Genomic DNA, 13523 nt, shown 5'->3' on the forward strand with positions numbered 1-13523 from the left:
TAAGTGACGAGTTCATCGCACTGCAGCCATTGTCCAGGGCAAGGAATCAGCTGAGCAAAATTAGGTAGAGTAGGAGGGACAGTTCCTCATCAACTCTTATGCATGCTGAAGGTGAACTAACCAGTGCTGAGAGAGATGGGCAAAGGCATGAATATTAGTGGGTCGAGAGGGCGATATCTATCTGTAGTGCAGATAAATTCAGTTTGGTTATTTCTTGGCTTTGCTCTGTGTTTTTGAGCCAAATGCTTCTCCTAAGTAGCATGTGTTGGACGTGCTTTTTTTAGGAAAAAACATCCCTAGCATGATGCTCAATTTTCAGAATACAGATCTAGTTCTTCCTGCATCCATTTTAAAATAATCACAGTTCCTAGCATGGTTATGATGCTTTTAATTTCTTTATGATGAAAATTAACAGTGCTTTTTGCATGTTGAATAATTTCAGCTTCATAAGGCCGTGACAGGAAGGTCCATGTATTTCAGGCAGCAATTTCTTGTGAGTTGTTTGCCCATTTAATTTGCTTTCAGTTGTGTTTTGAAAGAGCAGAAAATGTTTTGAGTGTGTACATACACTTGTGCAGCTAAGGCTTTTTTGTATTTGTTTTGTGCATCTATAAAGTGAGTGTTGTTTGTTTTCAATGTATATAGATACATCTTCCTAAAGGCATTTGGCTAAAAAGTCCTAGAAAAATGCTCAAAATAATCAAAGCATACGTGTGTCTACGCAGGGTTCTGAAACCCTTCAAATGCACTGAGTTCAGTACATTAAATGCTATCAAATGCTGATTCTATTTTAAGACTAAAACATTCATGTATATTAATAATTTCTCAACCTGTTTGATGTTTTATCCCACCCATATCTACTTCTATATTTTATAGCAAGAATTAATACAAAAAAACTGGTTCCTTTTAAATATATTTTTTAAGGTGACCGTATTGTTTAAAAACGTGTAGATAGGTGCTAGGAGAATCAACCAACCTACATTTGTGGGACTTAATTGCTGTTTGGTTAACTGAGGGAAAGTAGGAAACAGAAAGCTGACCTTGTAAACAGTTGGAGAATTTTTAGTGGTGAATTGAAATAGATGATAAAAGTCCTTTGACGGGGTGTGGGAAGAAACGCTTTGTATTTCCTCTGAGTTCTGCACCTTTGCAAGGCAAAATTTGAAATGACTATTGTGTTTAGCTGTTAGTTGTCTCACTGTGAGACATACCACCTTAGATTCCCAAACACCTCAGGGGAGGCAGTGGTGAGACGGTTTGGCTTTGCTGTTTTTTAAATTCAGTACTTAACAGGCAAACTGCAATATACCTCTTTGAATTTTAGTAAACTTAGCAGCATATTGGGGAGATTCCTCTGCAAAACTTGTTCAAGTTAGCTTTTAAAATTCTTGGTTTATCAGTGTCATGTAAATAAGTTACCTTTTTAATACTTTGGATAAATATATTTCCAGTAAATGTGTTTTCTCACTGAAGTATTAAAGTGAATTACATGGTGCATCATATCTACACCAAAGGTTTTAGAACAAAATACTCTGTTAAACCTTTCCAAAACTTTGGAAAACTAAACATATTTTAAGGGTTATGCAACTGGATGGTGAAAGAAAAATAAAGCTGTCTAGAAATACAGCACTGTATTTATTAAAATACTAAAAGCAGGAGAATGCATGCTAACTTGAGGGGATTTACTTCATATTGCACTTAGGGAAGGAGTTGAAAAAAAGGGGAAATTTGTATTGTCCATGACTGACAAGTGATTATGCAGATCCGATCGTCTTTTACGTCAGAATTTTTATACTTGCATACCTAATGGTAAGGTACCAGAAACACAAGCATCGAGTGTCTTACGCTTTGCAGTTGAAGTTGTAAAGTGCAACAAGAAGGAAAAAAGGATTCAGGTTTCTCTAGGTCTTCATTTATAGTATTTGGATGAAGTTCAGATGCTCTCCTGTGGATCCTTATCTAAAACAGTAAAAAGGAAAATGAGTTAATAGATGGAAACTAGTCACTTCACTGTACTAAATAAAAACTAATCTGGAGCGAAGACCATGGGTTAGTTTCTGTGGTGCCCAGGGCAGCTGTGTCCAAAAGCACTAGAGCAGAGAACGCAAGGACAACTGTAGGGACAGGAGACAAACCAGCTGCTTTGGTGAATGTAAGCAGCTAATTCTGTCACACCTCATTTGTACGTGCCCACCCAGTGATCGCATCCTTTGTGACTGCAGAATGCATGCAGATTGATGAACAGACTCTGGCAGGTTTTCGTTGTTTGTTAAATATGTATTAAAAATCTCAAAAGGACTATAGCACCAGGTTAAACCTGAGTTTCGCCTTGTTGTGCAAGTGTGCTAACTGTTCTGTTGATGTACAAAAGGAGAATACCTTTATGAATGCAAATTAAAATACAAGTATGATGTTATGATCAGTTTTTATGTCTATAGGTTTAGTGTGCAAAAAATGTCCAAGTGACCTTTGAGGGAGGTCTTTTAAGTGTCCATGTGATTTCTGTAAGTCAGAAATGCAGTTTTGTGAATGCCTGTGAAACTCTTGCCTCTGAACTTTACTGTCACTTCTGTAACTTGGGGTGAAGAGGCAATCGGGCAGCACAGGTCAGGTGCAGTTCGAACTGGAGATGGGCTGAGTTCTTCTTTCCTCTGTAGCTGTCTCTCCTGTTCTTGGAACATGTGAAACGTTTATCTTAGGGTACTAACAGGGCCCCGTTGTATCTCATTTAAGTTTTTTCTTTGTAAACAGTTTTGTGTGTGTATGTATATATACATGTCTCTGTGCTTTGTAAGAACTGTCAGAAATCTTAAGCCACATGTGAGAAGTGTTGCTCGGACAGATGTTTTAATTCTAATAACTGATTGGATTAACTGTGTTTATACAATTTTTGCCTTTGGAGAGGATGTTACGATTGTATGCAGTACTAGGGAAATGTAAGACACAAAAAAGGTTTTTATTTACAGGGAAGGCTCTCAGTGCACAGTGTTTTATCTGGGACTCTCAAACTGTACCATTTGCCTTAGCACAGCCAACATCCTGTTCTTTCCCCATCTGCAGGCCCATGAGTCTGTTGTTGCCCTGTGCTCCCTTCATCTCTGTACAGGTCTGCTTTCTTTAGCTGTCTCCAGAACTCCAGGCTCCTGGTCTTGGCTTTACAGCCTTCATTACCTGTCTGTATTTTTCCCTCTAGTTACTATTTCATAGGATTCCCCTCCTAATAGCTTTCATATCTGATCCAGCCCAGCTGTCGGGGACAGGTTTCTGTTGCTTTTACAGCATATGTTTTCTGTAAGGAATGTATAGTTTCCAAGAATAGTATTCAAGTGCAAACTTGCATTCGCACTAGTGAAGTGTACCAGAACATCTTAATATGCTAAACTTTGGATAAGGGTAATCTTGTCCTTTACAGGTTTGTATACTGTGTTAGCATAGCGTGGTGCTGATATGTTAGCTAATCCATAGAATCTGTTGCAGGAAGAGGGAATAAATAATAGAAGAACAGACTATTTACTATTTATCTTAAGTCATGAAAGTACATACTTACTTACTTGAAGATACTCTTGTCTAATGACTTTGAAATAATGAAATAATTTGGCACTTGTAGGTTTGAATCAAAGAGTTGAAGAGTAGAACAGCTAGAAAAATTTTGAAAACGTAAGTGCCAGTGAAGTTGTTAGATGTCAACATTCTTACATTAAAAAAAAAAATTAAATCTAAATGTTTGGGATTTTGGTATAAGGTATATTAGGGGGTAAGGTGAGCTTTACAGGAGGGAGCACGTTTTAACTTAGTTGTGGAATAGTAATAAACCGTCTCATATATGTTTTCTGAAATGTCCGTGTGGCATCAGACATGTTGGCAGTAGGACCTGGGCTCAGGAAGATATGCTGCAGGGCTCTTCACTTGACGTACAGGACTAAACACGTTTCCTGTTCAACAAAGTCACAACTGTGTATTTCACTGTGATTCAATGTTTAGTTGAAATGTCTGTCTTGTGGTGTATAAAATACCCTGTAGTAAGACAAACAAACTGAAATCGTCCTTTTCGTTAGAAGGGGGGGAAACAAATAAAACTCCAAAATCTCAAACCAACATCTGAAAATTTGAAGTAGATTTCAAATCTGTTGGGTTTTCCCCTTTTGTAGTCTGTGGTGCACAGAAAGATGGAAAACTTCTGATACTTTTGCACTGATAAGCTGTGTTTGATCCACCGACTAACTTGAAAAAAATTGCCTTTTTAACTTGTAAATATGCCTTGTTCTCTCAGGAACAGATCTGTAAAATGAAAATTCATATAAAAATGGTAACAGTTAAAGCAATGCAAGCATGGTGCTTTATAAGATTTGTTGCTTTTCTGTCCTTCTAGATGGAAGAAGATAAGGGTTCAGTCAGCTCAGCATGTGACTTTGCTGAAAGCAGGCACAGAGGGGAGGACAATAGGCAACTGCTAGATCCATCTAGCCTACCCGACAGTTCTTACGTTCACTAGGTAGTACTCCCACTCTACCTAATGTGTGTGTATATACATATATATTTATATATATCATATATAGACAGTCATGGCGCCATCTCCAAAATACTCATGTTTTTGGTATCTACAAGAAAATTTGCATCATGGTGTGTGGGTTTGATTTTTTTTCTTTATCAAGCTGAATCATTCTTCTGCACTTCAGTTGCTTTTTGATTTATTACATGAAATGGGCCATTATCATATAAAGTATTATGTTTATTGTGATACTGGATCTTGCCTTATGAAAATCCTTTATTTGCAGGCCAAATAGGAATAATATCAAATATTTCTCTATACTTACTGATTTTATTTAAAAAAAAAAACAAAACCAAAACCAAAAACAAACCAGCATTGTCTCTCCTGCCTTTTGTTCCTGAGGGTTTGGTTTAGGTTATCAGAGACCATTATGCTGTACTGCCTTACCATGCCAGGTTTTACTTTGATAAAAAACTATGATCATAATTGTCTGCCACAGAGAGAAAAGTGAGAAAAGGGACTCTTTAGCATAATATAAGCATTTTCCTTCCAGGTAGTAGATATAATAAAAATCCACATTCATCAGGCAGTGATACACAATATATCTGCACATAAAATTGAATTTATTTTTATGTTGTCCTTAATGGTCTCCCAGGGTTACTCTACACTTAACTGTGAGTTTGATAAAACATGTGTTGTTTCCAGGCTTATATAAGGTCACATTTTCTGTTTTTTAAAAGAGGGTAGTATTAACTTTTCCATAAATCGTGGTTCAAGCATGATCCTAGCTTTTTGTGAGTATCTAACTTAAGAACAAAGGAGATTTTCATGAAGGAAGAGACACCAGCTCTCCAAAATCCAGAGCTGAGGGCTCACCCCTTGGGAGCTTGCTTAGGTTGCTCTTGCTTTCTCTTTCTGCCACCTAGGACTCAGGCTAGCTCTCAGGTCATCAGATTCTAGGGGGAAAAAAAAATGTCTGGTCCATCTGATACTACATACAACCACTGTAATATGACCTCTCACGATAACTTCAAAGGTATTACTTGGTCTGCTTCAAGGTAATGGATGGACTAAATATTCTTTTTGATATCCTAAATGTAGGAATGTTGAGAGTTTGTTTTGTATCTGTGAACGCAACTGTGAAGATTGCTGCATGTGCAGCAGGGAGTTTGCTTTCTGACCTCCTAATAGGAATTCCTATTTCTGTTCTGTAATTTCTGTTCTTATACACTGTGAGCGCAGAGTGAAGTGACTCTGAAGGTCCTATGTGCTAGTATGGCAATGCTGCAGGTTGTGCTGTTCCTAGTTAGGGCATCTTCTGGGACAGTACAATCGTGACTTGATGTGGTCATCAAATTAAGGGTGTTCAGGCTCTGAAGCTCTGTTGAGGTTTGTTTTGGTTTGGTTTAATCCAGAACCCCTTTTAGACCTGTCGGTTGCAGGGCTTCTGCTCCTGCCTCTCAGATATTTACAGAAGTTCATTGTCACAGTAAACGTTCAGTTTGTGTCCAGAAGAGCTCCCAAAAGAGTGCGAGTTAATCAGAAGTGTGTGTGCTGCCTGCGCTCATTCATGGCCTCCGAGTGTAGCGACCAAATCAAGGGTTTCCGTTTGTAAGGCTTTGCTAACTGGCAATCCTGCAAGCATCACGTTAGGCGGTGTGATGGGAAGATCTGGAGGCACCATAGGGAATGCAGACCGGAGCTGAGGGAAGCAGCAGGCATAGGAAATGATGCATGGAAACACCAGTTCAGCCTCTGTGCTCCCTCCTTGTCCTACCAGCTGGGATTTTTCTCTTGTGTTTCCAAATGCCTCTTGTTTCTGTTAGCTATCTCTTCTTTGTAGTATAGGAATTGTTCTGTTAGGGAGCTGTAATCTGTGCGCTTGCTTGTTTCAAGGCGATTAGAAAGGAACATGTCCACTCACAGTAAACTGTTCCCACAGGAAACTGAGGTTCTTTGCTTTCCTTGCGGGGTTGGGCAAGTGTGGGTGGTGTGAAAGAAATTGGGATTGGAAACCAAAGTCTTCGGACAACAGTCAGCGACCTTTGGTCACATGGCGAAAAGCTGGGGGGAGCTCGTAAGTGAGCCGTGTTCTGTCAGACTATGATGCCTCCTCCCAGATGTCTTCCTTCATGGTGTCTGGGAGTGAGGTGAAGGTAATGGATGCTTAAATTTATCCAGTGTGTTTGGCATTTGTCTGACAGGATGCTCTCATGGAGAGTTTTAAATTAAATTAAAACATGAAATTAAATTAAAACTCCACTTTTTTTAGTTCCTTTTGGAAAAGATACTGAAGTCAGGTTTGGTTATTCTCTCTCCAGCAGTACTAGATTTCAGATTATAGTTATGCTGCAGTTGACTAGTGTGCAATAACAATAGAGGAGCACACTGATAGATGGCGCTTGACTTAAACATGTCCATCTCTGTATTACTGCTTTCATTTTGTTTGGGTCTTTTTCCTGTCTATAGAGAACGAACAATAGGAAGTCTGTTATGCTAATGTGGAATTATTCTTCATGCTGACATGAACATGACTGAACCTTTCTAACATCAGCCTTGTTTGCATTTGAGTAAAAGATATTCACAAAATCAGGAATGTGCTTTTGTTCCTTACCGAGCCAAGGGTATCTATGGTAGTGATATAATTTAAATCACTATAGGAAGTTGCATTCTGCACTTCTTAAGGAAAAAATACTACTTACGATCAGGTTGCTGCATTGTTTTCTGCAGCCATGATTTGAAGCTTCCTCTTGATAGATTTCCCTTAAAATAGGGCAGACCTGCAGCTTTTATAAATTGTTGAGGGCAATCAAGGCATCACAGCTTAAACTGCATGACACTGCTCGAAACGTTCATTTTAGCTGTAATGCAGAGAATTTCTAACCAGTTTATTTCCAAGGTTAAGCAGAGATGGTGCTAAACGATTTTCATACGCTCACCAAGGCTGCATTCAAACCTTGGGAAGATCAAAAATTTTCTTTTTAGTAAAGGAAATGGTAATGTTAGTCATCATTGTAGTTCTCCTGTAAAATTGAAAAATATTCAACACTCTAACTTTAAGAAAACCTGCTTTTCCTAAATGTTTTCTGGTAACATCTTCATTGCTAGAATCTGTAAGTACTGATATATTTTATTTTATTTTATTTTATTTTATTTTATTTTCTCCTTCCAGCTTACTGAGGCAGGTTCAGGTATCAACTGCTTGGACTCCATGTGCTGCTTCTCAGATGGGGAAACAGCATGCACATCTGTTAGAAGAATGCTGGAACGACTAATGGGCAGATGTAGTCCAACCCGGGTCAACAGGTGTGGCATTTCTCTCAATAGCCTTTGCTGCAGACGATTCTCCTATAAACTGGAACCTGATGAGCCTGCAGCAATAGATGTCTAGCAAACCAGCTGCAGGTTTTGCTTATTTAAGTAGGAAATACAACTCTTTATTGTACTTTTTCATCCTAAAAGAATAGTTTCTTATTTCTTTTTGAGTGCTTTCTTTTGGGATGGGAGGGGAAAAAACAGTTTTCAAAAGATCTCTGTTAAAACGTTTAGTTCGGCTTACTGCAAGTTCTTGCGTTGTATCTGTCATAATTTCTCTTAATTTGTACATTCTTCTCTTTAGAAAATCAAGCCTTGCTGCTGATTTTGTTCTCTTTTATTATATTTTTTTTTTCCTTCACAAATCAGGAGTTGTTTGTAAAGTCAAAAGACTTTTCCCTTTGGTTCTTGATGTACAACCTCCAAATATTTGCCTTGGAGCTTGCATTACTCCTGAAGATATACAAAAGGCTCACACTCCCCCCCTTAAATATAACCTCATTGTTAGAAGGAGAGTATTTAAATCTTTCAGCCATTGATTGATATGAAGATAAAATATTTTTGTAGTATAACTTTTATAATCTATTTCTAAAATCAGAGCAATTGACAGAACAGAGCCTTCAGGTTCTAAGAATTTTAAACTTTTTTTTTTTTGTTGTTCTGGAAGGTATATTGTCAAATTCATGTGTGCCATTCCAAAGTACGTGCTAAATAAATCTTCCTTCCTTCACCAACCACATGTGGAACAAACCTCAATGGGATAAAAACATGTTAGAGTGATCAGATACATCTAAGGAGCAGTACTGCTCTTGCAATCAGCATAACTGTGAGAAAAGCTCTTATTAAATCTGCTAATGTGCCATCTCCCCTTTTCCAAATAAAGAGGGATAGCTAACAAACATGGAAATATTTGGGGGTAGAAATAAAAATAGTCCTTTGTACATCGTAATCTCTCAGTCCCTGAATGATATCATGGTCCTTCACCGGTCAAAGGGCAAACCTGAAAAAGTTGCACTTCACACATTTTCAAGGAAACTTATTTTCTATTTGAACAACTTTCTCCTTTGGTTAAAGGTTGTGATATCATTCACTGAGTATAAAATCTTGTGTGGGTAATTTTCACTGACAAGCTTTGTCAGTTCTGGTTCTGCCTTTAGGTATTGACATGGTGTGTAGTACATCTGATTTGAACTCTTGTGTTGAACACAGTGTCTCTGGTTTCAGTTTCTCTCTTCTGGCTTGCTTATGAAATTTATTCAACATTTCTACAAATCTAGGGTATGATTATGCAAAATGTTTCATTCCATATGAAAAATGAACTGTTATGATTTAATACATTTTTTTTAATTCAAACTCTTGCTGTATAGAAAGTGGGCATGATGTATAAAATAAACAATTTAATAGAATTTTTAATCTACAAGGTGAGCATTTAATTGGTCTAAAAATCAACATTTTTGTAGCAGTTGCTCTACATTTTTTGGTATTGTTTTCCACTTCTCTGTAAAACTGTGCTTTTCAAATGAGGAACTACTCATGTTACTTTTTTCATTTATTAATATCAAACTAGGGCAGATTTTTAGTTAACATTTGCCTTAGTAATGTATGTAGTCTTACAAGGTAGGTATTCTGTGTTTATTTTCTGCAGTGTGTTTGCATTTTTACAATTTCCTCTTATTTTCCACTCATTTTTTCTTTCTTTAAAAACTTACAAATTTTTATTGAAGATAATTCATATTTGACAGAATATTAAACACTTTTTTAAGGCTGCTTTTTCTCATGTTTCTTGTCTGCTTACTTCATGTAATTTTCAGACAAAGTTCCATCTAGCTGAATAAGCCTAGAATTGTTAGAACACAGAAGTTAGTATTATGTTTAATGAATATGCAAAACTGTCGGTGCTACACTAAGAGCTTGAAGTTCTCTAGTTTTTACTTCTGCCTCTGTTTGAAATTACTCTGAACCATCTTCTAGTTTTACTTAGATTTATGTACAGTATGACTAGAAAAGACTTGGGTTTTTAAATTTTGGTCTTACTTGCTCTCTTAATGACTTCAGGTCCTTCCACTCGGTACTGACACTTGAACACTAGTCTAAAAGTCAAGATACTAAGATTATTTTTTTTGCTTACACATTCCTGGTAATATGTGAAAGTATTTGTTTATTTTTAATGTACTAATTGCTTAAATCACTTGAGGCAGTTACAGGTTGTGAAAGGTTAAGAAATCTATTTGATGATTTTAAAATGCTTTTGAAATTGTTTACCCTTTGTTCATGAGCTTGGTCTGCTTTGATTTTTACCTAAAGCTGGTATCCTCAGAAGATTGTGCAGTCCCAGGCAGGATGGTCTTTTGAGCACTTGTGCTTTATAAAACAGCTGCTTATTCAACCAGGAGGTAGCTGCAAATTACTTTTGTCAAATGAAGTGATGCTGATAAATATATTGTCTGTGAGAGTGCTGTAGAATGAAGAGCACTATTTTAATTAATGTTGCTGTAGGTAGCTTGTGTTGTATTATGCGCTCCTGATATTCTGTCAAATATGATAACTGAAATCAAACGTGGTATCAAATACTGATAGAATCTTTGAATCAAAGTTGTACAAATGCTTGGAGTAGTGGGCCACAGGAATATAGTCTCTTGTACTTAATTTACTGCTTGTAAAATGTATTTGAGAAGTGTTTTCTATATAGCTTCATTTACCAGTTAGCATATAAATGTGTGGTGTGGTATGATAAAATGCATTTTTGTCTGTCTGTTCCATCAAATTGTCTGTCAACTTGTCAGTCACTCAAATACTGAGAATGCTGGGTCACATACATTTCCTGTCCAGTAGGATTCATTACCGAGTTGTTCAGAACTGCCATTAGTGGTACTTGTGTCAAGGCACCACATGTAAAAGTTCTAAAGAAACAGCAGATTTCTGACAGAGGCAAATTTGGAGGATAAATTTGTTACATTTTGATTTCCTGCCTTCCAACCTCTATTTTTAGCTTTTCACATACAGTAATTCTTCCTAAGTAGCAATTTGTCCTTAAGAGAAGGACATTGCAAGATCCTATCTGAATCAAAAGCTGTGATGTGTTAGGTCGCTTTTCCTGATGCTTTAAAATTTAACCGTAAAGAATGCAATAGATCCATGGCTGTAGGTGAGTTTTGCCTACCCACAACTTGAGGCAGCGTGGATGTTTGACGTTAGAACACCGGTTTACTGGGTTACCACAGGGCTGCACATACCACAAGGCTTTCCTAGAACGACCTTAGGCTGTATCAAATCCTAGCAGGCACAGTGCCTCAACCTACACATGCAACACTCGGATTTTCCTTGAGGCACAGTACTAACATTTTAGCTGTAAAATGCATATAAACCTCTGGTCATTTTAGTTGATAGTGATGAAAATATCTGTCGCTGTGATTAAACTTTGCCAGAAAGGTAAACATAGAGTTATTAATTACATAGTTGGCATGATTAATTGCAGTCTGTTTTCAAAGGTTTGAATGTATTGCAGGTGCCTACATGAAATTAATAGATCGATCTTTTTAAAGAGTTACATTTGCCAATTCTCATACCACTTCTATCTCACTTTCATAGACTTTTCTCCTCACCTTTAGATTCTAAGTTCCCAGTCAGCCAAATTTTTCTTTTATTGTTACTTTAGATCATGGAGTTCATCGGATCCCTTCTATGCCAACGACAGAAGCATCTTGACTCTCTCCACAATGGACTCACCCACTTGTTAACAGGGACATTTGTAAATGCCTTGTGGAAGCCATGTGGTGCTCACACACCTGTAGTAGGTTCTGAAGTGAGTTCATCCCTGCCCTAGAAAAGACTAGCATGACTTCTAAATGCAAACCGTGGCTTGTCTTGTGGCCTAGCATAAGTCATCTGGACAGTAATCGCTTCCAGTATTTTTTTTCTAATTATATCCACAGATTGCTAAAAAAAATAATTTTCTTTTGTAAGGGAATGTTTTTACCTCTGACCATCTAATCTTTTTTGTTACCATGTGAGCAGTTGGGAATCCTGCATTCAATACTTGAGATGTCATTTTAACACAGTGACAAAATCTTTCTCCTCCCAAATTCGAGTGATCCAACAGAACTGAATTTGCACACAGAACTTTTAAAAAGATGCATTTTTTCATAATGACCCTTCACTTTGAACATACACATTAATTTTGAGCTGTCTCTTACAGATGCTGTCTTAGCAGTCTGCAAATCAATTTTGTTATTTCCCTGGACGGTTACTGTATTCTGTAAGCAATCACTTTAGTAATTTTTGAGAATTAAATACAATTCAAATATTTATGCTGGTGTATGAATGGCAATATATTAGTCATTGCTTTGGAAAACACTGTTAACTTTGACAAATCGATAATCAGCAATAATAAGGGCTATAACAGTTCATTGTTCCCTTAAGGTATAATCGAGAAGCCAGTCATCTTTTATTATGCTCCGTGTGTTTTGTTAACAGTTCTTGATCCTGACATGGAAGAATATGTAAGAATTGGTGGATTGTGCTGAAGTATCACTAGCATAAATTTTTTGAATTACTAATCCTTTTAAAGTTGGGGAATTTTTGCATGTTTTATTCTTTTTCATGTATTTATATTTGGTCATGTTGTACTTTGAAGATACAGTTAATGCTTAATTATCTTCATATGTCTGAAGGATCTGAGACATTGATGGCAATGTTCTGATACCTGAGTATGCCAATAAAAACAAATTGCACAGATGGAGCTTTGAATGGTACATCTTGCAGGTACATCTGTTCTCCCATTATAAACTTGTCTGCATGTTTGGGGCTGACATTTGCCTGCGCGTTCAGCCAGGATGACTAAACCTATTGGTTGCCTTTAGATGTAGGAGATGAAATGGAGGTGCTGTCGTAGAGCATTGCCTTGGGTACGGCAGTTTTTATGACTGGAGAGTGGTAAAAATGCTGCTGCTTCTGACCCTTGTTTGGATATCCAATTTTAAGTCAGTCACTGACACTGAAGTCCCATCAGTAACTGGAAGAATCTTCCTGCCAGACAGTAAAAGCTGAATATTAAAATTATCTCTGGGTGGAATAAACTGCAAATCAATCAGACTGTAAATAACACCTACAAGAATTTCTGTAATAAAGATGTAGTTAAGTGTAGGATTTGGACAAAGCCAGGATTAGAAGCTTTCACCCTGCCTGCACAAGTTTCCACTGTTGGCTTAAGTGCTGTCTCCCAAGCAAATTCTGTAGCAAATACTTTGTATTTCATCATCAAGGCAGCCACATCTTAACCATCCCGGTATGACACCTCAGTGGGGCCTAGGCTGCTGCCAGAGGAGTGTATCCCTCTTGTTATCCCAAATTCTCCCAAGTTCAGTGAGCTGCAGGAGAGGAAATGTTCAAGAGGTCTGACTTTCCTGCTATCTAATGCTTCAGATGTTTCTTACCTGGAAACAACTCTGCTGTTCATTATTCTTGTTCATGACTTCAAGTGCTATTCTTTCTCCTCATGGAAATTTATTTTTGCATTAATGAATGGAAGCTTCACTCTAAAGTGAAAGCTGCAGATACTGCTGTATTTTCAAGATCTCGTCAAGGCAATGTTTGTGTAGTAAAGAAACTGTCATTGCAACCTTGTTTTGAAACTCATAGTGACTTGAACATGCAGTACATGAGGTTTCTAGCCCACTGGTATAGATGAAGACAAGTTCCCAAATTGGTTAAGAAGCTCTAA

The 13523-nt window shown here is 37.4% G+C and overlaps 1 protein-coding gene across 8 annotated transcripts in view; it reads left to right on the forward strand.

The window, feature by feature from the left end:
- Positions 1-13523, forward strand: part of ATP11B (ATPase phospholipid transporting 11B (putative)) — a 69336-nt gene that overhangs the window by 52408 nt on the left and 3405 nt on the right. For 3 of the 8 annotated variants that reach the window (XM_026855278.1, XM_026855279.1, XM_026855280.1), the window contains exon 30: positions 7662-7795. In XM_026855278.1, the coding sequence (XP_026711079.1) occupies positions 7662-7795 (134 nt within the window). Of the gene's footprint in view, positions 1-4369; positions 4493-7661; positions 8536-11459; positions 12709-13523 lie in introns of those variants that run through there. The other 5 variants (XM_026855275.1, XM_026855277.1, XM_026855274.1 and 2 more) reach the window with 3 other exon arrangements.

The sequence above is a fragment of the Athene cunicularia genome (assembly GCF_003259725.1).
Source record: "Athene cunicularia isolate RWA chromosome 9 unlocalized genomic scaffold, athCun1 chr9_part1, whole genome shotgun sequence".
Taxonomy (NCBI): domain Eukaryota; kingdom Metazoa; phylum Chordata; class Aves; order Strigiformes; family Strigidae; genus Athene; species Athene cunicularia.